We start from the raw sequence: 26,849 nt of genomic DNA, 5'->3' as shown, positions 1-26,849 counted from the left end.
AATCCTCACTATTATCTCTTTTTCACATTCGTTATTACTGTTAGTACTTGTCCAAGGATGCCATATTTTAAACAGATAACAAAAATTTTAAGTAATTATAACTGCATCAACATCACATTTCAACACTCAAATCGCGATCAGTTTCTGAACTGAACAAGACGGCGATAACTTTCTTCGATTTCTATTCGTCATCGTAACATGACTTCAAATTTAATGTTATGACTCTTCAGCCAATCATAAAACTCGGTTAGTAAAAATTATAAAATACGAACCGCCAAATCTACAGTCCATGTTGACTAGTTCGCTGCCGGTTCATTTCCATGTATTGTTTTTTTTGCCCTTTGAGAGTGCCGGCATCTTTAAATATGCACAATATCGTTTACTTCGACTATACATGCAGGTAATGTACCGTAAGATTGTTTATCTTAAATAGTTTTAAATAAAAGTCCGCGATAGCATATATCTACCTCTTATGTGGAAGCCACTATATGCAAAATACTGAGCCATGAATACAATTAAATTGGATACTTTTTTTACAATGCACATTTTAGAATATCTGTCAAATTGATACAAATGTCGTTTTAAAATTCAACATAGATGAACTTTGTCTTTTACACTAAGTAATTTGGACGAATCTTTTAAAAGTTATCACGATAAGATTAACTTGACGCAACGCACTAAGCCATTGCGCGTCGCGTCTACTGTAAAACAACGGGGGACTATGCGCGGGGGTAGAGGAGCGGTCTAAGCAATGAAGCGCCGTCGCCGAGAACGCGACCCGAACGCGGGAAGACGCGTGAGGGCATACGTCATTTACGGTTGTGTTAGTTTTGCGAATTTCTTTATGGGTAACATAATTCGATTCTGGAAGCTATTCATGACTTAGTGCAGTTGGCATATTTTTTAATAACTGTATTTTTAAAGTATAAATATAAATTACTAGCTGCTGCACGCTCTTATATTAACGTACAACCGAAGCTACTGAACCGAACCTAGAATCTTGAAATATGCAGGTAGGTTATTTGTATAGCGTAAATAAGAATCAAGAGAAGGAATCCGGAACTTCCACCCCCCAAGGGGAAAAATAGATTTTTAAAATGGTCTGCCTTGAAACTTAATGTGACAAACCAAGTTTTACACGGGAGAAGCCGCGGGCAACAACTATTATTTTTATATACCTATACACACGATAGTAAAATCATTTTCACACTAATAACTTCAGTAAAGATGCGTTTCGCTCCACAGTAGCTTCCTCAATCTCCAGTTCGACTGAGGAAACTTCTATGCAACGAAACGCTTCTTCAGTAAAGTTATTAGTGTGAAAAAAGTTTTATTATCATGGGCAGTATTATAAATATGAGTTTGGAATATTCATTAATAATATCCTAGCGTAAAGCGATACGCTATCAAACGCCCTCATGGACCTATTCTAAAACGGTAAATAAAAAACACTCAACCCGAAAGCACTTGCAATTTGTCATTTAATCCTCTCTTCACGCTCTCGATGTTTGACAAGTAATTTTATCGTCCTTTGTAGTGTGTCAGCAGTTATTCCTACCCTTGTGAAGAGCCTAGCACCCTGCGGCCATCCCCCGTGAGAGTACATTAGATGGAAACATATGTATCAACTGAACTCCCCACGAGAATAGTTATAGGGGCAAATCTGCGACTGCATTAAAAGCCCATTATTGATTCAATACGTGCTAATTTGGTTTAAGTGTTGGGTAAATTAAGATGCACTTTTGGAGTTTTTGTTGTTTGCGCAGCGTGACAACTTCTCAAATAATCACCTGCTTTGATACATCTGTCCTCTTCAGAGGTTTTTTTTTAATAACAACCCCACGCGATTATTGATAAAATTGATTTTTCAAAGACTTTAGAAATCTAGATTTACATTGGTGATTTACTAATACAAAGAAATAACTAACTTATAACAATTGTATACTCTAAAAACATTAGCTATTCCTTGATAATCAATTCTAGGGTAGATTTGACTACATGAAAATACTCAATTCTCTGGAAAAAATGTAATAAATTAATGGGTAGAGCAGGTGAATAAAAGCAAAGCTTTTGTTCTAATTTCTCAACTATCGATTCATTTTGATGTGAAACATCTACAGCCATGCGCAAGCGGCTGTGCGATTCTCTTCGCAGACAGTCAGTCAATCAGTGAGTCAGTAAGCCTGTGAGTGAGTAAGTGAGTGAATCAGTCAGTCAATCAATGAGTCAGTGAGTGAGATTCAGTCAGTGAGTCAGTGAATCAGTCAGTCAGTCGGTGACTCGGTGACTCGGTCGGGCGGCCAGTGAGTCAGTCAGCTGCTGATTCTTTGAGTCAGCTTGTCAGTGAGTCAGTCAGTCCGTCAGCGAATCGCTGAGTCGGTAAGTTAGTCAGTCGCTGAGTCAGTCATCGATCAGAGAGTGAGTTAGTAAGTCGGTGAGTTAATCAGTGAGTCAATCAGTCGATCAGTCAGGGAGTCAGTCAGTCAGCTCGTCAATGAAGTCGGTCAGTGAGCTCATCAGTGAGTCAGTCAGTCAGTGTGTCAACTAGTAAGTCAGTCTATAAGTCAGTCAATCAATGAATCGGTGAGTGAGATTCAGTCAGTCAGTCAGTGAATCAGTCAATCAGTCGGTGAGTCAGTGACTCGGTCGGGCGGTCAGTGAGTCAGTCAGCTGCTGGGTCTTTGAGTCAGTCAGTCAGTCAGCGAATCGCTGAGTCAGTGAGTTAGTCAGTCGCTTAGTCAGTCATCGATCAGGCAATGAGTGATAAATGTTTTAATTTTTAATTCTTTAGTTAATGCCACATTAGTTCCTGTCGTGAAATCTATTCTTCTGTACATATCACTCGTACAAAATAATTTCGATATTTCATATCTGCCAGGCGTCCCGCGACGGCTCACAATTTTTATTGTGTAAAACACTCAAGTTTTGCATCACTCAAATTCCATAATCACGGTCCCATTAGGGAACCATCAAACAAGAAAAATTGATCATTGCCAGACAACAGACGAACAATGCGATTGCCACCCGAACCGGAAATGCTCAAATCCTCCCCCGTTTCCTATTGTTTATTCCCGTCCATAAACTTGAACACAATTAAAAACACATATTAGATTTGTGTCCGAATTTATTAGTCCATATTTCATTCGGGGTGCATCCTCGGGCATTCCACGTCGTAAATAAGGGAAATGCTTTATATACATACATAGACATATATATTTAATGTCACGGAAGAGAAGGGGAGGCAAATTATGCCTCCGACCTGAACTTGCACCTCGAAAGAACACCTGGGTCAGGGGTGTCTTTCTAGGGTGAATTTCACCAACAATGAAATCTGTCTTGCACACGAATAAATGAGCAGTTAAATAATGTTTTTCAATCTAAAGAAAACACTTTTCTCACACCAGAACGATACACTTTCTCTCGACGAACGTTTAGTTGGCATCATCAGCAGATGATAAATATTGAATTTTAAATATAAGTTTCCTACTCTAAAGCAAAGCCAGAAAACAATTTCGGGGGCGGGTTTGGTTTGGTGGAACAGTAGAAAAACATGAAATATAAAAATAATGAAAGAAAGAAAATGGTGTTACATGAAAATATATATTTATTAGAAAACCATTACAGAAATATTAACATCTTTATACAAAATCATATTTGCTCTCTTTGCAGCAAACAAATCAATTACCTCCTCGGTGTCGATGTCAATTCTACGGTGGATTGACGTTAACGCCAAACCGTTTAGTCGTTCCTGGATTGTGGAGTTTCTTAAATAAGTTTTGAGGCGTTTCAGAGAAGAGAAAGTCCTTTCAGGGGTACATGTGGAAACAGGTAGTGTAGCCAAGATCTTTAAAAGTTTGTACGCACATTGCCGTCAGGTTTTTTCATTGTGTTTTGGGGAAGCTTTTGTCAATATCCTCTTTCAAGCCAAGGACTTGATAAAATGTCTAACGGATTTTATAATTCCAATAGTATCTGTATCTGTAGAGTAGGGAGGGTGAATGTAGGCCTACAGCCCTTTGGCCACATGTAACCCATTGTACATCCTCCCGAATAGTTGTCCTCCTAGGTCATCGTCCATCCTGCCCTTTCCAGGAAGGTGGACAGATCACTAGAAGACATATCTTTCCTTTATATCGGCAGGTGTAGGCAAGACTCGCCGAACACATATTCTCTTATTGCTGTCGTCAGCAAAGCAATATATTGGATCTTGGTTTTTTCCAATAAGTCGTTGATATAAAATAAAAAGAGGATTGGAGACAATATGGGTCCCTGGGGAGCACCAGCGTTGATGGAGAGACGCTGTAAAGCCATACACAAAAATGATCCGACAAGCCATATTATCGAAGTTTGGCCAGCAAATCCTAATGCCAGACACGGTCAAAGTCCTTAGAAGTATCAAGCGCAAAAAGCACAGGAACTTTCAATACCATATTTATTATAATCTCATATAAACCTATTTGCAATGCGACGTTTGGTTCAGTAGATTTCATCATCAATTTAATATTTTTTTAGATACTTTTACCTCTTTCACATACTATTTTGTGAAGCAATCCTGTGAATGAAATCTGATTCAATTCCATAACGATTGTTTGTAATACAAACTGAATAGAACGAAGCGTTTTTGTATAATTCAATGTAGCTGTTTCAAAAACTTTTTTCTTTCGGGTAATTCAATGTTTATACGAAATTAGTTTCGAGAGAGATTTTTATCTCAGTTTGTGTCTTCTTTGCGTAATCTACACATCTTTGTTTATAATTCATTTCGAAATAGATTTAAGAAGTAGAAAGCTAAAACATTTCTTTCCTAGTAATTTGAGTTTTCACAAAAATTTTTCTGAATAATATTATGAGCCATCATGGTGCCATTAAAAAAATTATTTTATGAAAATATTCAATTATCTGTCAAACTATTGTTAATAAATGGGAAGGTAGTTTATTTCTACGTTAGATCTTGGGAGCAGAGCAAATGTGAAAAATGTGTTCCGCTTGAAATTCCATAGTGATAATAATTTCTTGTGAAATCCGAATCGTGAAACCATTCAAAAGACAAAAATGTTAGGTAAACGAGCCTGAATCGGTTTACACCCGGTATATTACTGGCTGCCTGTTATGTTCCCAATATTTACCTGGTTTTTCATTCCTCAGTTTCACGCAAGAGAGAAAAAGAGATCATTCCCCTTGTTCACAGATCTCATTCGACATTTTTCAATTCCTAAACTTTCAAAGGCATCTAAAAGTCTGTTGTCATGTACCGGTCTCAATAATTTCAACCAGTTTTTAGTCATTGAGTGACCATTCACTACCTAAGAGATGGTGAGCTACACTTGGCTTATGTGGTCTATAAGACCGTATATGTGAAACATGGCGTTATTACAGTTTGATTAGTTTGTCCAACATACTACGTGTCGCAATCATCTTAGTTACCATTCCTGGATGTATTATTTATAAGAAATGCCGACAATGACTAAAAATTCGATGAAAGACTACTAGTTTTTTTCATAAACATTCCAGTCCATTGTCCACAAACATAGCGAGAGGAGTACTTTTTGGTTTCCTCCACGTTAATTCATTCATTTCTTGTAGGTTTCCTGATTTTTTTTATACCGGCCACACTAATGAGGTTGGAGAATGAATCAACTATATAGCATTTTTTTAAACCTCGTATATTGAAAAAAATCAAATCGAATATGTCATGAGGCCATCACCCACATTTTCACGATTGGGTGATCCCTCCCCTTAGCTTAATTTAACCCTGCGGCATTAACTATCGCTTGTACACGTGCGTGTGTTTCTATCTTAAAATTTCATCGAAAATGTTTATTTAGATTCCGCTTTAAATCGTATTACGAGGCTCGAAAGAAGGACAAAAGTTTTATCAGCTTACTACCCAGCGGTTGAGTAACAATTTGTCTCGATATTTGCATTACAGCTTATCAACATTCGAATTTGATTTCCTAGCATTTATATTATATTTAAAAACTAGAAATATTGGCATCTAACTCCAGTGACGGCTTGTGCATTGGAGAACAGGGGAGGCTAAAGTCATAAAGACTTAAAGTCATAAAGACATATTTGACTGAGGCCTTCCCAGAGTTTTAATAATGTAAAACTTATTATCATAAGATAAAGACTTAAAATTATTTGTCAGCAACCAATCGACTATATCGCCAGATTTTTTAATTTCGTCCAACACCATAATAAATGGAAAAAAACTTACCGAAAAGTGAAAACCTGAAAACACCTTGAAATTGAAAGAAAACACTATAAAAACACATTGAAAATATTACCAAAAAGCACTGCTATAATACAATACTGCCTGTTTTATACACAAATAACAAATATTATCAAGAAACACTAAAACGATTTACCGAAATATTATTCAGTCTCGGTCCGTCACGGCATCCCGTCCGAATAATTAAATCAAAAACAAACGCAGTCGTACACTAACGAAAACCAACTGGAGGCTAGCCTCCTCTAACGCTATAATTTCTGCAACTAAAATTACAAATCGGGACGTATGTTGCTGTCTGGATCGGTCTCACGGGCTTGTGTTTTTTAAAGCGGTCGGAGGCTTGGCTCCCTTGCAACGTATCAACGTATTATTTCGGGTTGATGGTTTCTTCGTTATTCGTTCGTGTGCGGTGCGTTTGAGGTTTGTTGATACAGGGTGGTACTTACTACGTAGTGAGTGTTAGTGTTTTTTCGGGCATATTATGTATTTATATTAAAAATTAATGGTAAAGTAATGATACGCAAGCATTTATAGAAAAAAATTATTATAATTATTTGTCAATAGCTTTTCATTTATTGCGATGAATAGCCTTGTTTTCCTTTTATGTCCCGTCAAAAACATCCATTTCTTTTAGGTAGACCACAAAACTGAGATTGAATTCAGAAATGTTAGCATTCATCATTTCTTATTGGCAACAAGATCAACATTCTAAGCATATGCCTTTTTCTGCTACTTGGGGGTCGTCTCATTTTTCAAATCTCTTTAAAGTCCCATCTTTTCATGATAACTATTCCAACAATCTTCCAAACAGAGGCCCAATTGCTGCGAACGGCGGCGAATCGACATTTCACGGTCATCACGAACACTGGCGGATACAGCCGCAATATTTTCTTCAGTCTTCACTCTACGTATGCTTGTTGGTGGTTTAATGTCCAATAATGTAAACCGAGTTCGAAATTTAGTCACAAGCTTCTGAATAGCTCCCTCAGTAGGCCGACGAAACTGCCCATAAATTGGAAGAAGTGCATGAAGCACTTTCTTCACCGAGCATGCATTTTGATAATAAAATTCAATAATTTGCAAGCGTTGTTCATTCGTAAGTTCACTCATAGTTGAATTATAGACCAAACTGAACAAGTTTGACAATGACACAAGACACGATTCACTCGTGATCTGTCAGGAACAGTGTTGCCAAAAAGATACCAGCAAAAAATTACTCATTATAATGGAATCGGCGGTTACTACAAAAAAACAACAAGTATCATATTCTAGTAAGTAATGTTTAGATTATAAACAAGTATTATCTTGGTGGAGGATTGAATTCTATAATAAAAAAAATTTTTTGAGGTTAAAAAAGCAACAAGTATCATATTCTAGTAAGTAATGTTTAGATTATAAACCAGTATTATCTTGGTGGAGGATTAAATTCTATAATAAAAAAAAAATTTTGAGTTTAGGTTTCATCTCTCCTATCTTTCGCCCTTGTTATGTTATCTGTCAGCTCAGATTCCCTTCGTGTTTTAACTGCACATAACTTATTGCATCATCGCTATAAGATGCCTTAGATGAGTTAAAATAGATAAATCAAAGTGTGAGTGTGTGGTAAATAGATAGTTAATAACATTTCAATGGCATAACCTCTAACATCAAACTACAAATATCTTTCAAAGGGTTTTGACTCAATTTAATTATTTGTTTTGGAAATATTATTATTGCACTCGCATTGAAGTTTTAACATGTACAAGTCTGCCGAATAAAAGTCTTTGATGCCAGAAACTATCCCAGCATCAACAAGTCGATTCTAGGCATATTACCGCTGTTTGCCTTTGTAGGTAAATCCTGGTTCCATGGCTCACATCATTTCACTTTTGGTTTAACAACACAACAAAAGGAAGCAGTCACTGTAAAGGATATCAAATCGTTAAGAAAATCAAAGAAAACTAGCGTCGAGTATTACTGTTGTATTATGCAAGATGTCACATTCGTTTGTTTACTCTAACGTGACGTAACTCGCTTTGATTGGCGTTCAAGATATACTGGCGGTTTGCTGTATTTCGTAGTTTTATTTTATCAAAACATTATCAATATTCCTTATAATAATGCATGCGTTATTAAATGAATACATCATTTTGGTGATTTACTGTCATCATAACTATTATTTTAATGAATAATATCATTGATTTTGACCAACTAACGGGTGAGTGTATTGAAAAATCATTAAAAAATCTGATTGACAGTTCATTTTAGTATTCCGTACGATTATTTCTCAACCCCGCACTCGTATATACCGCTTTGTTCGATTTCTAAATAGAAAACACTAAATCCGTATTAATTTCGGTTTCCTGCCTCGTAATGGAAATTTTGAAATCTCCTTAACGGGGTGTGAACGAACAATTCGTCCTCCCTTAATGCCACTTAAAATACTCCCTGCGTTCATTTAAAATTACATAAACAAGTCCATATACGCAGCTGGATATCATACCTATTATTCATCCCCTTCAGAATAATATTGATATTAGGGCAAGTATGCACCTGTAATGGCATATGTGTACGTCATATGCGGATGTCAAAAGGAGAATGTTTTCTTTTCCGGCATATACTATTGGGGAAGTAAACCTTACATATGAGGGACTTCAAAATTAAATGATAATAATTAATAGTCAATTTGAAATTCTTGCTGCTGAAAAGGTTTCTGTTGATCTTCTTTACTTCTTTAAAATATTAACTAGCGAGTGTTTCTTGAACAGTACATTGATCAAATGTTTGTTCTCGTTCATTTTTTACCAAATATTGAATACATTTCATGATAGTAATGGTTGAAACAGTTACTTTTTGTACACAGCAAAAACTAACAAGTAGGTACTATGCAAATTTTAACAGTAGCAATCAAAAAGTTCTCACGATTCTCATGAAATTTTGAAAAGTAACCATATATGAAGGATTTCTCCTGATGATGAACTTTGAACAAAATTGTGTTTTTTATAAACGGATCCATATTTTGATATTTTTATTTTGTAAATATATAAGCAAAATTAAATTTGAATAATCGGTATTGATGTCCGCTGTTGATGTCTGCCCTCTTTTACGAAAATTTCTAAGTAGTTCAATAGAGTTCGATTGTTCTGGGCCTTCCTCCGTAATCGTTCCGTCTTTAGTTATAGGATCTGTCTCACTCTTAACGCTGAAATCATCACCTACTTCCCTATGCTCTCCCTAAACTAGATCTCGGTAACTGTAGCCTACTCCTTCAATGAACAATAGTTTACGGAATATGTGTGCTTTTTTTTTGTCCTAGCTTCTACTTTCTGCCCTTTCTTCTTCAGATAAATCTTCAACGATTGACAATTTTTCCCTTTCAACTTTTTACAGTTCTTCAGAATATTTTGTTTTATGTATACATTAATTTCTTGTTCTGTTAATTGCATTTCAATATTAATATATTATTTTCTCTCACTGCTTTTTCATGTATTTTATTTTCAGTTTTCAAGTCATCAACTTCTTCTGATTTTTTCAACTTTTTTGTATTTGCATTAATAGCATATTTTAATTTCTGATATAACCTTTTACGGATCAGCAACTGTTATTGCACGTACTGTCAAAATTTCATATTTTTTGAAGAACTTTTACTTACTTCAACCATCCGGCTAAGGTAGATTATCGTGTCCCGTGAAATAAATTCTGATGTACTAGAAAAAATTCTGTGAAACTGTGAAACATGGTTATTCATGACTTTTTTCCTATTTTTGTTTATTTCCCATTACATCACTCTCCCTAAACAATGAAGAACGACGTCAATAACATATTTTCAAAGCATATATAGCCACATCAGGTGTTTATTCATACACCTGTGCAATTGCTATATAGTATGTAATAAGAGAAATGTAAATATTGGCATAATATAAACCACTCGAAAATTCGCTCGTTACAAAGATACCTGTTTTCTGCTTTGGAGTGATAAGAGCCCAGAATGGATAGGAATTTCTAATGCAAAATGTTTGATAATGAATAAATCACCGACAAAGAATGATACATATATGTTTTTGTTAATACCGATTAAAAGGAAAACGATACATGAATATGACAATTTTGATTTGCATGTAGGAAAAGTATTCAAATTATATCGTTGTACCAGTTTACAAGGATTTTTTCCATTCAAACAGCAAAAATGCATATATAAACCCCAGTGTTTGAAGCGATTCTCTTTCATTTTTTCGTTTTTTTTTTCGCGTCTCTCGACGCGAGACTGATTCAACTTAAACACGTATTTGGAACAAGTTTTGCGCCTTCTTTAAACTTCGTCTTAAACCAGTGTTCCTTCCTATGGATGATCTCAGCGTGAGACCACTTGATGCTATATTGATGACTCCAAACATGCTTTGCTATTTCCAATTTGCTGGTTTCTCCTGTGCTCGGCAATGCGGATATTTATTGGCCTCTTTGTTTCACAGTTACAGGATTTGCGGCATTCAGTTGGAAATTGCAGTTCCGTACACAACATCCTAGTAATTCCATGATTACTTCTATAGGTAAGGTCGTTCTATCTTCCAGGTCCTCGTCTTAAGATAGCTTCCTCTGTATGATTTGGAGTGCTTCTTCGACCGGAACGTTGGTGTAGATAAAGACTTTCCACGTCGAAACTAATTAATTGATCTTGATTTTAGAATTATGGCTATGACTCGAAATGAAACAGGATTTTGTGATAAACATTGATGTCGAAAGTTGCGGGAAATGCTAATGTTAACATTGATGTGACAAGCGATGAATGAATAAGAATTTTTGATCAAATAATCATTTAATAATTTCCAAATTCATTTTTGAATTATTGAATTCAAAATTAGAAATAAATGTTAATTACATTCAAACATTGTTTTAACTTCTTTGCAATTTCAAGGTAAGAGTCGTTATATTTGAAATTTTGACGAAGAAATGAAATAATTATTTTAATTATTATTTATTGGTCAATATTCAATAGATTTTTGAATTCAAAGTTTGCCAAAGTAATCCCCATTTATCCTATATATATTAAAGCAATAATACTGTTTTATAGAAAATTAGTCATGAAACAAGACAAATTTCAGTCGACACCTGTAAATTCCCATAATTCTGAACATCGCGTCGGGACGCTGGTACGATGTACGTCGATATATTTACTGCTGTTTCATTGGCAGAAGCTGTTACATCCCACGCTAGTCAAGATGGCGACAGCAAGAGGGTGACTTCAAAAATAGATAAGTACATTCAGAAGATGAAAATACGTCGTCTACAACATGAAAAAAGTACACAGGGCAGGTGCAATAATAATCAATGTACAGGGTGGTCCAAAATATACATATTTTACAACAATAAAGGCAGCTAATGACACTTAATTGTGGAATTTTCACTTGAAAGTTTATAGATCCTCGATATGTGTTTCACTTTACCTACAACTTCTTCAGACGTGTTCAATACTTCTAACAATTTTTTCATCGTGTTTATATACAACCTGTATTACAGAAATTTGAATCTAAATCTGAATCATAAGCTCACAACGTAATGAATTTTTACCATTTTATATCAAAACAAACTCATTGAACTGGACATATACCAATGACATTGTTCTTAAAACTTTAAAGGCGAATTATTCAGATCTAAACAGGCAATGACTAAGTGAATAGTCATTGTGCAAAAGTTCCAAATTCTCAAATCTGTTGATATTTAAGAATTCCAATAGACTCTTACCTTTTTCTTTCAAATGTAATACAACATTGAATTGGTCTCCCCATTCAAAAAAACACGTATATGTTCCTTCATTTTTGTAGCGCGTTTTTACAGTATGGCCAATATGAATTTTGGGGCAAACGAACCATAAGTCAACTTATATACAACATATATACACAAGTCAGCTTATCACATAAATTATCTGCTTGTCCCAAAATTCATTTTGGCCACACTGGTGACGTGGCATTTGGAAGAGAAAGATAAGAAACACATACACAAAGCATTTATGATTCCTTCATCAGAGAAGGCTTTTCAAGAAGAAATGAGGATCATTAAGCAGATGGCATCTAAAAACCATATTACAGTCTACTCAGTTGAGAAAATCATCTCCAATAAAAACCAAAAATCAATCATGAATGAACTGGATCTAAATCATGAAGAAGAACCCAAAGAAGCTAAGAAATATGCTAGGATAAGCTATTCCGAAAAGCTCTTCGAAAACATAAAAACTTATTTTTCAAAATTCATCGTAATTACATGATTTACTAGTAAGAATAATTTGGGGAACATGCTATTCAACGCAAAACCCATAATAAGTGGAAAAAATCAAGCATATATATAGACTATAAATGTGGTGACTATTCAGCAGCTTACATAGGCCAGACATGCAGAAATTTCAACATAAGATACCGGGATAACTACAAGAAACAAATCACACAATAAATAAAGAAAACATGAACATTTTCCATACGTGCAGTAAAGGAAGGGAGATGAATTTCTTGGAAGCATTAGAATTAAATAAATTGAATAAAAAACTCAATTTCAAAACCCACAATGACCAACTAGAACTATGCATCTCTCCCCTTTTGAATTTGTGAGTTTTGAAAACTAGTTCAGGATCCATTGTTATTTGGAGCAATGCACAAGTAGTGTTTTGATTTAATATTCAGTAATTTTGATATGTTATGGGAGTTAAATAATTATTTTTTTGTTATCTCAGATGAGGTATTGATGATTCAGGTATCATTTTTGTTATTTTTTTGTATTGCACGGTGACACCTAATTCTGACTTACTCAATTAGGACCCCCAATGCAGCATACTTTTGAAGAAAAAGCCACTGAACTCAAGTTCAGTGGAAAAAGCATGAATTTTTAGAACTGCCAGGCTATGTTTATTTTTGTTTATATTTATCACAATAATGTTTGTGAGGAAGTGTTTTTAAATCAATATTATCAATCAACAATTTCGCCAAACAATAATCACTTAAAGCAAGCAGAGGAGATGTGAATTGTATTATAACTCACGAGTTTTTGTTGCATCATAGAAGACATAGAAGAGTGAAAAATATAGAATATGAAGTTATTGGTTCCTTTTTACTCAATTCCTTGTTATAAATGAATATCAATTGGATTGGCACTAGTTGTTTTAACAATAAATACACGATACCGAATATATACGATACCGAAGGGATATATACGGTTCAGAAACAAATATTGTGTGAAAATATCGCACCTGCGACACTGTACTTTCGACTGTTCTATGCTTTAGACATATTAGACAGTACCTTATATATGACATAGAATGGTAAAATATCCTTGTTCTGTGGACACAATATCAAAAAGATGTTCTGTGTCATTTGTCTAATTCTTTCCCTTCAACCAAAGTAAAATCCGTTCTGATCCAGTGTCCGCGCAAGAAAATCACTTCCATTTTCCCATGCTTGTGAGAGACATTTCTTCTGTGATTATTTCTTCAATAACTGGTCTACTGCGCCGATGGGAAGCAAAGATCATAAAAAAAAAAGAGAAGAAAAGAGTTCTTCTATGACACAGAACAGATCACATAAGTGTGAAGAAATAACATGAGTACACATACGTATATGACATGACCTTTCGAGTGTTTTTGACCTTTACGAACGTCATTGACTGGATCACATCATTTTGTTATCGCTATCACTTAAGCCGGCGTTATATTGCAGCATATTTTAATCTTAATCTTTTATCATTTACTTCGCTATTCTCGTCCTTGAAATTATTGAATTTGAAAAAGCAACTTTATAAAGAATAATAAAAAGTCCAGTGTAGACTTGTTCTCTTACAACTGAAACGGGCAGCAATTGTGAAAGTTTATAACCATTAAGAAATCAAGAAAGAAGTAACACGTATCGATATCACAATGTCTTTGAAACAGACGACAACTATTCTACAAAGCAAAAATGGCATTAACTGCATAAAACAGAGGGCCAGGTAAATTGAATAAATGTGTTTATGTGTTGTTACATAACAGTAGAATTTTTAATTTGTAGTTCTTGGTGGTCAGGTGTTCAAATGGGCCCCCCCGATGCCATCTTAGGAGTAACCGAAGCCTTCAAGAGAGACACCAACCCGAACAAAATTAACCTCGGAGTTGGTGCATATCGTGATGATAACGGTAAGCCCTACGTGCTTCCAAGCGTTCGCAAGGCCGAAGATAAAATCAAAGCGAAGGGTCTAGACAAAGAGTATGCTCCTATTTCTGGTGTTGCTGAATTCTGTAAAGCCAGCATCGGACTAGCTCTCGGAGAGGGATCGGAAATTATTTCCAATGGTTTGAATGCAACCGTTCAAGGAATTTCTGGCACTGGTTCGTTGAGGATAGGAGCAGCTTTTTTGAACGGTTTCTTTCCGGGAAACAAAGTTGTTTACTTGCCAAGTCCTTCTTGGGGGAACCATCTACCTATTTTCAAGCACTCTGGGTTGGACGTTAAGACCTATAGGTATTACGATCCGAAAACTTGTGGGTTGGACTTTCAAGGAGCCTTAGATGATATTTCTGTAAGTATGGGGTGTTGTGGGAGGCAGTGAATTGAAAAATTTGCGTTATCCGTTTTTAATGATTCCTTCTTCAAATTTTTTATTAGATTGTTTGCTGAATGCAATCAAATATTTGTACAAGATTACATCACATGCTTGTGATATGTATTTAAAAAATGAAATGAACAAATATTTGAAAAAGCATGGTTCTTGCCAATTGGTATTTTTTTAATGGTGTCCTTGGAAAACATGGTCACAAATCATATATCTTGCGTCAGCAGATACTTTTAGCTGGTTCAAAATCAATCTAGGAGTATCTCAAGGATCCAAACTGGGCCCACTATATAGTTCTTCATCCCCCCTGTGGTAAACTTTTTGAATGATCTTTGTGCCATAAAAAATTGCACTAATTGCCTATGCAAAGGGAACAAGAGGATTTTGTTAAGACTGTTCATAAATAATAAGTATATCATAGTAATGATATACTTATTGTTTATTCTGGAAGCAGCAAATCTCATACACAAAATCAAGTAACTATTAACAAGGTTACAGTTATTGAAAAGGAACTTCATATCAAAAACGTTTTATAATTTGGATGAATTTAGTTTTCTTTTCTTTTGTAGAAAATTCCTGAAAAGTCAGTGATTCTCCTACATGCCTGTGCTCATAACCCAACTGGAGTTGATCCTTCCAAAGAGCAATGGCTTGAGCTATCCAACGTGATAAAGAGAAAGAACCTTTTTGTATTCTTCGACATGGCCTACCAAGGCTTTGCCACAGGCAGTGTTGACAACGACGCTTTCGCAGTGAGTATCATTTCCCACGAATGTCCCAAGCACTCCGCAAGAATTCTCACTATTCTCCCTGTAATTTCAGGTAAGGCACTTCGTCAAAGAGGGGCACCGTATCGCTCTGGCTCAGAGTTTTGCTAAAAATATGGGTCTGTATGGAGAAAGGGCTGGAGCATTCTCGATCGTAGGTGACTCCAAAGAAGAAGCCGATAGGGTAATGTCCCAAATCAAAATCCTTATCAGACCCATGTATTCCAACCCTCCAGTCAATGGAGCAAGGATTGTTGCTGAAATTCTAAACGATCCAGCATTGAGGAAAGAATGGTGAGTAATTTTCAATTTCAAGATGATTCCTAAGTTTGAGTTTTTTTTTTGAGTTTATGGGAATTGATATTGGCCTCGAAAAGGGTCCTTGTGGTGTGCAGATTTCAAAATCCATTTGCAAATCCTTTCCATGTTTCTATTGAACAAAAAAGTTTGCATGATTTTTCTCATTCCACTTGTATATTTGACTGGTTTTCATACTGGTGGTTAGAGGCAACAGCACTTTTGAATGAAAACTTTAGCTATTGGACAAATATGACAAGTGACAGTTCAAAATTATGTGAAATTCTTCCAAAAGAATATTATTTGAAACAGTTATCTGATTGCAAATTCATTAAGATTGAGCTAGTTTCAAAATAGCATTTTTAATACGATCCAAAACTGAAAAAAAAATGCCATTTATTCTAAGCTTATTGAAAGAAAAATAGGTTTACGTTTTTCAATGAAACCAGATCAAACACATAGTGTAAACTAAATGCAACCAATGAATATAAACCTGTATTGTAATAAGAGACATGAACATGTGCAAAAATTGCAAATTTTTAGGTTACCAGAGGTAAAAGGAATGGCTGATAGAATCATATCAGTACGTAATAAACTTAGGGAGAACTTGAAAAAGGAGGGATCTACAAGGAACTGGGAACACATTACAAATCAAATTGGAATGTTCTGTTTCACAGGAATGAATGCTGAACAGGTATTCAAACTCAGATATACAAATTCAAATGAATTAACTTTAGATGAAGTAGTTTTTTTTTTAATTCTGAACAGTTTTTTAAGTATGGTGGTAAATTTCAAAGGAAAAACCTCACTATTTTTGTTTTCAGGTTGAGAAGTTGATTAAGGAACACAGTGTGTACCTGACAAAAGACGGACGTATATCAATGGCTGGAGTAACGTCGAAAAATGTTGAATATCTTGCACATGCCATGCATCAAGCTACAAAATGATTTTAATGCCCTTTATGTTTCTATTTCAAAATCGAAGTTTTGAATGCTTCAGTCTCATAAGCATTTTTAGGTTCTAAGAGCAAACTTTCAACGTGTCATGAGATTTTATTTTTACAATTTTTTTTGTTGCTTAAGCGAGGTATATGATACTAAAAAATTTCAGACTTTTATTTCTACTTCCTGATTCCTTCTACTCTTGGAATTACGAGAATAATTTCGTAATATCTGATAAGAGTCACAAGATGAATCTGTTGGTGTTCAATCCCTGTATAAATAAAACAACTGATAAAAAATATAAATATATTAACTGTTCAAAAATAACTATTTCTTGGTATACCTATACCTACTCTTGGGTTTATCTTTTTGCTTGGCCAATTCTGTATCTTCTTTGGGCTTGTGATGCTCATGAATTATGGAATAGAGTGACTGGGCATCGGTAGAGTTTCCTAGAATCTCCTTTAGCTCTTCCTAAAAAGTAAATTCCTTTCTAAATACATTGTCTGCAAAGTATTCGTTGTTTAGTAGTTTCTAAACGTCTAGTAAAGTTTCTAAATGTCTTTGAAAAAGCAATGCTATAGATCCAAGAGGCATATCACATATGATGATAGACAATGCAAACTTTCACCTCTTAGAATATATCACATTCCCATGAGTATTATAAATAATGTCTCAGAAATATCAGATCTCCGACTCCTTAGTAACCTTCCTACTCTCTCTAATTGTTCAGAGAGCCTCAGGAAGCAGCTTAGTACTAGCAACAGCACTAGCAAAAAAGAAGACAGTATACTGATCGACAGAACGTGATATCCAGTGCTCAAGTAGGCCAGAAATGAACAAGAGTACAACACTGATCCACATCCCACCAGTAGCATACCTGTCAACAATGTCTACCAATCGAAACAACCTAGTAACAGTGCGGACCAATAAGGAGAGAGAATTCGCATTGACACCCAGTCATTGCCCCCACTGTTGTTCCCCCACCATCACCCCCGCTACCCTCTGAAAGTATAAATACAAGTGAAGACGTAGCTCGTCAATCGTTTGGTGCCGAGACTTTGAGATGTAACTTTCGTCCTTGCAGTAAATGCACATGCCACTGACCATGTCTGCCGGAGTAGCGAACAAAATGTTTGGTATTTAATTTTGTCTTCTCCGTCAAATGTAACAACCTGTTGTAATAATCTGACATTTTCTATTATTCATGTCAAATAGTATTCTACCGTATCTTTGTTTTGGGTCGAGTTGAAAAACACTTTGCAATGACACTTCACATTATATCTTTTGTCAAAATCTGCTATAAATGTGAACAAAGTCGATTTATTAATATAACTGAAAACTAAAACAAACTGATTCCTAAAACGTGCCTCAGTCTTTTGAGCAATTTTATCCATGCTTTCACCCTTTTTCAAAAACATATCGATATTCTTCGAGGTAATTCCCGGTAGCTTCTGTACAAAATCATAAATATTAGAATTATATCTTGACTGGATCATATCCAAATCCTGTTCTCCCAGAGCTGTAGCATACTCGACATTCGGTTCTTCTTTGCCGGCCTAAAACATGTGAAAGTCAGAATGATGTGTTTCGGAATATGATGTATCACCTTCATTTCCTCAAACAGTTGAGCAGTTGCGTACGGACTGGGGCTCCAAATCAGCTTCAACTTTGGAAAATGCAAGGTCAACAGGAGTAATTTTTGTTGAATGTTGAAGCTGTCTGCATCACTGGACAACATGTAGTTATTCTGAAATAAAAATCTCTCAGGTTGTGCTCAGGAACAAGATAGAAAGAATTTGTAAATAAAGTGTTTCCTAATCACCTGTTAAATTCATGACTAATAAGTTTCTCACCTGCCAACCAAATGTCTTATTTTGATCAAACTCTATCAAGAGCATCGGTTTTGAATAGTATCTAGACATGTTTGTGCATTGCTGGTATAACCTGCCAGTGTTTAAAGATCCTATCAAATCCGAGATACTTTTTCTTTCTACACAAATGTCCGGTGTCAGGATATAATCGCCGATCTGGAATACAAAATTTTATCCCAAAGCCAAATTAAAAGAGGTGGAGTATCTTTTCAATACATGCAGTTTTCAAATCCCACTCCTGACTCCAATTATAATATTGAAAGAGAAAAGGCAATTAGGCGCGAGGAATATGAATATCAGTAAACCCTAACCACTAAAAGGCAAAGGGCAGATGCACAAATATTTGGCAATAATCTTCACGTCAATAGTAAGATCTCAGAATCGATTTGCTTTGGAAGTTTGAGTAATAATATCGTTCAACTCAATGAAACATCAGTACATACCGTAATTGTCAAAGGCTCTATTTCAATGCCTCTTTTGTGTATGAGAGCAGGTAATTCACTCCTGAATTCTCTCATGTCAACAATGATAGTTTGTTTTTTCGGGACCAGGTCTTGTCTTCCGTCTCTCGTATTTTTCTTTGGGCTTTGTAAGTCTCTCTGTAAAGCTGAGGCTTGCTCTGATTTCCCGTCTTGGTCTTCTGGAATAACCATTTTCTAAAAATAACAGTAATTCTTTTCTTTGTGGAAAACTTCAGGACGAACTCTAGATTAAACATACCGACTTTGTTTCAATCAAAAATTCAAAGGCCTCTTTTTCTCTTCGCAGAGTAGTTAAGTAGCTTTGTTCTTCGACTGTATCTGCGTGTAAAAGAAAGTAGACTTGTATCGGTGTTGTCGTTTGCCTGTGAGCTTCATACATCTGCAGAAATAATTTAAAATATCTTAGAAGGGAGTAGATTTCAGAGCCAATTTCAATGTTTCTAGAACAATTAAAACAATATTACCAACCTCTATTTCTCTAACCGCGGTCATACTGCAGTGATACAAAACTATGAAGCTTGGTTTAAGATTTTCCAAAGTATTTTGCAAGTTGATGAAATTTTCCGTTCCTTTGAATGTTTGTATGAGGATTTTTGGCTCGTTGATAGTTTGGCAAGCTTGTGTTAAATCCATATTTTCCATCTGCAAGAGTCAATCATTGAAAACCGCCAAAACTCAGACCAAATAATCATTGCTAAAAATTCGTCTTAACGGATCGCCGCTAGGTGGCAACCTTGTATATGAATCGACATAACTTTTGATTTTGAGTCGATTGACATGACCCCTAGCGTCCGGAAAGGTCAAATAAAAATGTCGGAGAACGCTATATCAGCGTTGCCCGGGTGTTGGACGCTTCCGATGCCCGAAGTATAGGCAAATGGCTTAAAAACACTATATTTCCGCACCTAACCTAACCCAACCCTACCTAGCGACATCGTAGCGCAACCTTTCTGCTCATACTTCGGGCATCGGAAGCGTCAACACCCGGAAGTTATGTCGATTCATATACAAGGTAGCCACCTAGTGGGGGTAGGTACGCTAAGCCGAATGTTAGCCCACTTACTTGCGTGAACGGCTCGAATATATACGCGGATTCGTCAAAGCTGGATTGGTTTTTGTTTTTTTCGCAAATAGTTTGACTCATCGTGAGCAGGTAACTACTTTGAAAGTCCTCCAATTCTTCTTCTTCTTCCTTTTCCTCCTTTACTTCTTTAGTTTCACTTTCAGGATTTTTAGTATCGTTATCTGCTTTAAGTTTTTTGCATTTAGTAGCTTTTGCTTCTTTTTTCTCAACAGGAGTTTCAACCACTTCTGGAATCTTTTCATTGACTCTGAAGACTTTGCTTATCTTCTTGATTGGCAGTTTATTTCTGAATGCTTTATTGAATAAATAAAGCTCTGGTCCATTAGAGAGCACCTTAAAAAATAGTTGACATGAGAGAAGCATATACTGCAAGTCAATTATCCAATTCTTACTTCTTTCAATTGGTAACAACTTCTATAATCAGTACAGAGAATCAGGATGGTGTTTTCCTTGGTGTTAGATTTTTTTATCTGGGCAGGTATCTCCACTCTTAAAATTTCCAATAAAGGCTCCCACTTTGGACAAAAATCAGGATGGAACTCTTGAAAGGAACATTTTTTAAACGAAGAAAATAATTCACATGGAAAAGAGTGATTTGATGAAGAAATTCTGAAGTGAATTGTCTTTCAACAAATATCGAATAGCATGAAACATGAATTTCAAAATTACCCAGAAAATGTAGGTATACTCTATGAATTTTCAGTTACACAGTTCACCAAACCAAGTCTTATTAAATCAGGTTGTTTCAAAAGTTAAAAAGACCATAGTAACTGTATGGTGGACAGCGACTGGTGTAAATCACTTTAACTTTCTGCAGCCGGTAACGAAAATTTTATCAGCAGCAGCCGGCAATCGTCAATAAAAGAGGTCCGATCCTGTTTCACGACAAATCCCGTCTGCACATTTCACGAATCTCCGTCCGAAAATTAAACGAATTGAGCGTTCGAAGTTCTACCTCATCCACCATACTCTCCAGATCTCTCGCCAACCGACTACCATAATTTCAAGCACCTCGAAAACTTTCGTACCGGGACCAGGCAAAAACGGTCTTCTTCGACTTCATCGAATGACGATCACTCAATTTTCAAGCTGTCGGAATCAATCATATAAGTGTTTACTGAGATATTACAGTTTAAAGTGGAAAAAACTTTTGAAACAACCTCATACTTCTCTTAATGGTACTGATTTACCTTTGTCACTGTTGAATATAAAGGAGTTCATCTGGGAGAATAATAACTCTGAAGTTTGTGATAACACCCAAGTAGCTGTCTGCGCATACTCCATTGTGCGGTATTTTGATACCACGGAATAAAATGTTACGGGGTCATTGTGAAACATTGTTCTGAAATTATGTAGAGTTCTTCAATAAATCAGATTAATACGTACCTACTTCAGGAGTCTTGGCACAATCTCTTTTTTGATTTTAGGCTAGTGCTAGCTAGCTATTCATCATTGAATAATAATAATAATAATACTAAGTGGGTTGACCGAAGTATGCTTTACGACGGTTGCCTTTTATAATAATAATAATAATATTTTATTGGTTCTTCTGGATCATAACTCAATGATATATAACAAGTCAGCGTAATATGTTATAAATACACTTATAAAATAAAAAAAAATTATGTATATATAGGATATGAACAGTTATGTAAAATTATATATTAAAACTTATAACTAGGTAAAATTATAATAAATTAACATCCCTGGATGACAATCTCAATTCTTCAGTTATATTTATGAGTCATTTATAAACGCTTCAATGGAGTAGTAGGCTTTATCAATCAGAAAGTTTTTTAGGAACGGTTTGAATTTTCTTAGTGACATTTTTCTAACATGATTCGGCAATTTGTTGAATAGCCTGATACCCATGAAAATTGGACTTGATTCTGATCTAGCCAGTCTATGATTTGGTATTTCTAACAATGTTGAATTTCTTGTGCCGTAATTATTTTTGTTTAAGAAGGTGAAAGGTCGCTGATCCGATTTTACAAAAATCAACAGCTGGTACATATAAATGCATGGGAGAGTTAATATTCTTAAAACATTGAATAGATCTCTGCAGCTAGTACGTCTATTTACACTCTGAATATTTCTGACAGCTCTCTTCTGTAAAATAAATACCCTTTGTGCCTCACGTGATAGGCCCCAAGCTACTATACTATATGAGATTGTTGAGTGTAATTGGGCATGATAGTACATGAGTACCACCGACTTATCTATAATTTTACTGAGTTGATAGATACAGTAACACATAGGCTTTATTTTTTTACATATTTCATTAATATGTTGATTCCATTTGCAATCTTCAGTGAGAGTAAGTCCTAGAAATTTTATTGAATTCACCTGTTTCATTAAACCGTGCTGTGATTTTAACAGTAAACTGTGATCATGACCATTTGGGGCATAACTAAATCTTAGGAAGGATGATTTTTCATCATTGCAGATTAATTTATTGCTAGAAAACCAATCCTGGGCTTTTAAAATTTCCCTGTGAGCCAGGTCTACTGTGGATGTAACATTCTTACCACTAACCAGTAGTGTAGTGTCATATCCTATTCATAAATTATATAAAGTAGAGGTCCCAAAATAGAGCCTTGTGGTACTCCAATAGTATACTTTAAACGTTTAGATTGATACTGATCTATATGAATGTATTGTGTTCGATTTTGGAGATAACTTTCAAACCATCTACGTGAGTTTCCCCTAAAACCATGCTTTTCCAATTTGTCTAGTAGAATTCTGTGGTCTACAAGATCAAATGCCTTACTTAGATCTAAGAAAATACCCAGAGTTCGATTACCCATATCTAAACTATTATACAGCTCTTTTAGTAGTTTTATTATAGCTTGTGTTGTTGAACGTCCCTTTCTAAAACCAAATTGATTTTCATTGAATAGCTTATGAAGATCAAAGAATGGAACGACTGAATTTGACACCCATTTTTCATAAACCTTTGCAAAAGCACTGGGGACAGTGATGGGCCTGTAATTTTCAACTTGGGTTTTATTTCCATTTTAATGTATAGGTTTTATTTTTCAAATTTTTAAGCTATTTGGGTAAATACCTTCTTTCAAAGAGCAGTTGATGGCAAAAGTTAGTGGGCCTGCAATAAATGCAAAACGTTCTGAGTACGTATAAGCTCAAAAATGTCCAACTTTACGATAGAGCTGTCAGTTGCCAGATTGCAACACTTGGGGTTGTCAAATCCCGAAACATAAAAGGCAACCCTCGTACATAATATATAAACCTGTATACAATGAAAAATAAATAATTTATAGATAGTCATATGGATTTAAAAAGATCTGAGATCTAGTTGGGGAATTCTTTGAAAGTGTAGCTATTCTTTTGTAATATGAGTTGTTTTATCATTTATTCAAACACATATGTTTTTACACTTTTTTACATTATTGGACAAAAAAATGGAAAAATTCAGAAATAATTTGATATACTTCATTCCTTTCTTCATTTAAATGTATGTGAATTGACCTGTTTTCTTGAAAAAATTGCTAAAAATACAGATTATCTGTTTTTCCAATTGTTTTTCACATTCCATAAAAAAATAGTTTGTTACTTTGAAAAGTGTCACTTTCATAGACATTTATTTTCTTGAACAAAACGTTTTTTGTGAAAAAAAATATGTTTCTATTGAAATTACTTATTTTTGCACCATAGTTTAAGGACTAAGAAGTTTTCAAAAATACCTCTTTCTAAAAAAAGGTTGAATTTAACAGTACCTCTAATTTTTGCAATTGAGTTATTAGCCGATTTTTTTTCATTATCAATAGCATAGTAATGGATCGATTACTGTACTACTTACATTATGAGATGCCTCAATGTTTTGAGATCCGCTACCAGTTGAAGACTCTTTCTGCTCAGTTGATGCCAAATAATATCCAGTTGGGCTTGCAGTATTTTGTGAAACTTTTTTGTTAAACAATTTTCCACTGTAATTTCCTGCAATTAAATCTTGAAACCTTCCTGATTTTTCATAAAATAAAGACACTTTACCTGTAATTCTACTCCTTTGTTTATCTTCTTCAATTCTTTTACAGTTATATTCATTAAATCCAGAATGTAGGTTTGCATTTTTTTCATTTTCTCCGAAATTGGGATGTGGAGTTCAATAACATTTGGCTAAAAATTTCAACTACATCACTTGAACTGGTAAAGAAATGAATTATCAAAAGACTATTGTGAAATAGTCTGTGAAATCATTCGAAATTGTTGAACAAAGGTCCACAACATGCAATTCTGTTTAAAATTTTTTCAAAACTTAGCCCGAGCTGTTTAAGAACATTTACCAAAACCATCGTCAATCTACCTGATGTTTCTTGAAACTCTGTATCACAGCTGAATGAAATCTCGGCCAAATATACAGCTCCTTAACGAACAAAGCTCTCATGACTCTTTCCACATGACCATATCCAACAGTGAAACTTTGAACGTTGTTAGAAAAACCCTTCACGAATCCTGTCTAAAATAATCTGATAATTACAACCGATCAGATACATAAACAAGTGACAACCTTATTTTTTTGGCGATACAATCTCAACACAAATGCCTCTTGACAACTCTCGAATATTGAATGAGCTCTCAAAACAACAATACCTGTTATTTTATCGATAGGTATCCTATTTTTCAACATATCGACTACGAGTATTCTGGTTGTAACAAAATTAATCCCTCCCGACAAGTAAATGTCTTCCCTAAAACATTAAATTCGAGGTAAACAGATCATATAAATAACATGTGCAATAGACTGACTACGATTTACTAACATTCCATTTGAATCTTAAATACAAAATTCCAAGCTAGAGTACTGCATCTGAAACTTATCTAAACAAAGTATTCACTGTTCCAAAATCTACTGTGAAAGCTTTCATATTCAGATGAAACTTGCTGATCGTTATTCAAAGCTAAATAAATTATACCTCTATTTTTAGTTATTGCCATTGAATATCACTTTCACATAGGCATTTATCATAATAATAAAAGAAAATAAGACAGATCTTGTGCATAAACCAAGACAAACATATTGAATATTTAGGTATTGCACTATAAAATTTACCACCACTTCATTTTCAAAAGTTGGGTGGAAAAAATAACTGTTGAAGTACTAATCTTAAACCATTATATATTTACAGTTCAAGTCAAGATGAACTATTGCTTATTTCTTTTATAAATTGAATTTAGGACTACTTTCAGATATCCTCTTATTATTCTTTTAGAACAGTAACTGCACCAAATCCAATATTTCCGCACCTTTCTTTAACGTTTGTAGAGAACGTTGTACTGTAAACATTTGAATCTTTAAGTTTTTCTTTGTAATATATCTCTTCCTTCTCTATCGCATTCAAAACGAGAACCAGGTTGCCTGGGTCACAATAAACTTTCAGCAGGTTGGAGATTACCAAGTCCAAGTTGACTCCTCTACAAATGATTTCATAAGTTATGTATTACAGGAATATAAAGCCTGGACTGACTTGGAAGCAACAACCAATCCATCATTGTGAACTATATCTAAAAATATTTGAGTTTCGAACTCCAACATATATTGTAAATCGGTCTTTTCCACAAGATTATCAATATCATTAGTTTCCATGCTCATAGCCATTTGATTCAAGAAATTACAATAAGAGGATACTAAAAAATTAAAAACAAACCGATTCCAATTACCGGAATGCTAATGCTAGGTTATGCTTCAACGTTCCAAATTCTAGATGACCTTTACCACAGGGTGGCGCTAAAAGTAATAAAAAAACTAAGGAAAAAATTGGTTAGATCGCAACAATTTACTGCCTTTGACAAATGTTAGTGTGATTTATAGACTTTGATAATAACTCTAATATTCCCATTGCAAACGATCAAAAATAAGTATCCCAGCTACTTATTTTTACTCTTTCAACAGGAACACATTTCAAAGTATTTTAAAGTACAAGCATAAGTTCTCTATTGATTTTTAGTCGAGTAGGTCATTAGGAATTTTCAGTCCTACATAATGGATCATCTAGCTCTGTTGTAGTTGTTAGACTAAAATTATGAATTTTTTATTTTCGTGTAATAGTTATGTATGTATTTGCAGATGTGATAAACTCACTCATCCCATTTTTTGTGAATCATGTTCAGGACATTCGATAGATATAAATTGTATATAGTAGAGATTTTCATAAATTCAAAGTATTCTCCACATGAACCGGTGTTCTTTAGTTCACAAAATATTCTTATTGCTTTATTTTGAATTCCGAAGGTACTTTCCACGCCTACAGCATTCCCCCAAAATTCGAGACTAATGTTATTTTTTAATGTGCGGATAGCAAAAAGGCATCTGATCATCTTAGTATTCAATTCTCTCAGTTCATCATACATTTTTATCAATAAGAAAACCTTGGAATTCAATGGTATTATTTGAATCTATCAATTCCAAAGTAGAACTAATCTCGTGGAGGTTTCGAAGTAACACACTATGAGTTTTTATTCAATTCAGTGCAGGATAGCAAGAAACCAAATTAAACAGGCCGTTCATGATAACGCTAGTTCATGTTCTAGATATTCGATAGCTTTATGCCTTTTTATGATGCTGGTGTCATCAGTTAACTAATGTTGAAGTGCTAACTTATTTCTTACA

General features: G+C 34.8%; 2 protein-coding genes across 3 annotated transcripts; one reads left to right on the top strand and one right to left on the bottom strand.

The window, feature by feature from the left end:
- Positions 1-13,795: 13,795 nt before the first annotated feature.
- Positions 13,796-16,883, top strand: Got2 (Glutamate oxaloacetate transaminase 2). Its single transcript, XM_023156061.2, has 6 exons — positions 13,796-14,176; positions 14,236-14,743; positions 15,346-15,528; positions 15,599-15,837; positions 16,384-16,534; positions 16,665-16,883. Exons 1-6 carry the CDS (start codon positions 14,106-14,108, stop codon positions 16,785-16,787), a joined length of 1,275 nt encoding a protein of 424 aa, XP_023011829.1. The 5' UTR covers positions 13,796-14,105; the 3' UTR covers positions 16,788-16,883.
- A 190-nt stretch (positions 16,884-17,073) lies between these two features.
- mei-9 (DNA repair endonuclease XPF mei-9) lies at positions 17,074-25,936 on the bottom strand. Of its 2 annotated transcripts, XM_074169229.1 has the most exons (16): positions 25,708-25,935; positions 25,487-25,654; positions 24,750-24,930; positions 24,546-24,698; positions 24,233-24,358; positions 24,042-24,178; positions 21,412-21,563; positions 20,614-20,762; positions 20,201-20,554; positions 19,606-19,779; positions 19,376-19,516; positions 19,099-19,311; positions 18,638-18,811; positions 18,391-18,531; positions 18,148-18,340; positions 17,074-17,251 (listed from the first exon to the last, which is right to left on the bottom strand). In XM_074169229.1, the coding sequence occupies exons 1-16, from the start codon at positions 25,836-25,838 to the stop codon at positions 17,109-17,111; spliced, it is 2,730 nt and encodes a 909-aa protein (XP_074025330.1). In that variant the 5' UTR covers positions 25,839-25,935; the 3' UTR covers positions 17,074-17,108. The 2 variants fall into 2 exon arrangements, with proteins under 2 accessions (XP_074025330.1, XP_074025331.1); XM_074169230.1 differs by lacking the exon at positions 18,638-18,811 and having other exon boundaries at positions 25,708-25,936.
- Positions 25,937-26,849: the final 913 nt, after the last annotated feature.

This window comes from Leptinotarsa decemlineata, unplaced genomic scaffold (genome assembly GCF_025532065.1).
Source record: "Leptinotarsa decemlineata unplaced genomic scaffold, Ldec_3_MD MMD2_P_RNA_scaffold_5, whole genome shotgun sequence".
Classification (NCBI taxonomy): domain Eukaryota; kingdom Metazoa; phylum Arthropoda; class Insecta; order Coleoptera; family Chrysomelidae; genus Leptinotarsa; species Leptinotarsa decemlineata.
This window is presented reverse-complemented; position numbering and strand designations above follow the sequence as displayed.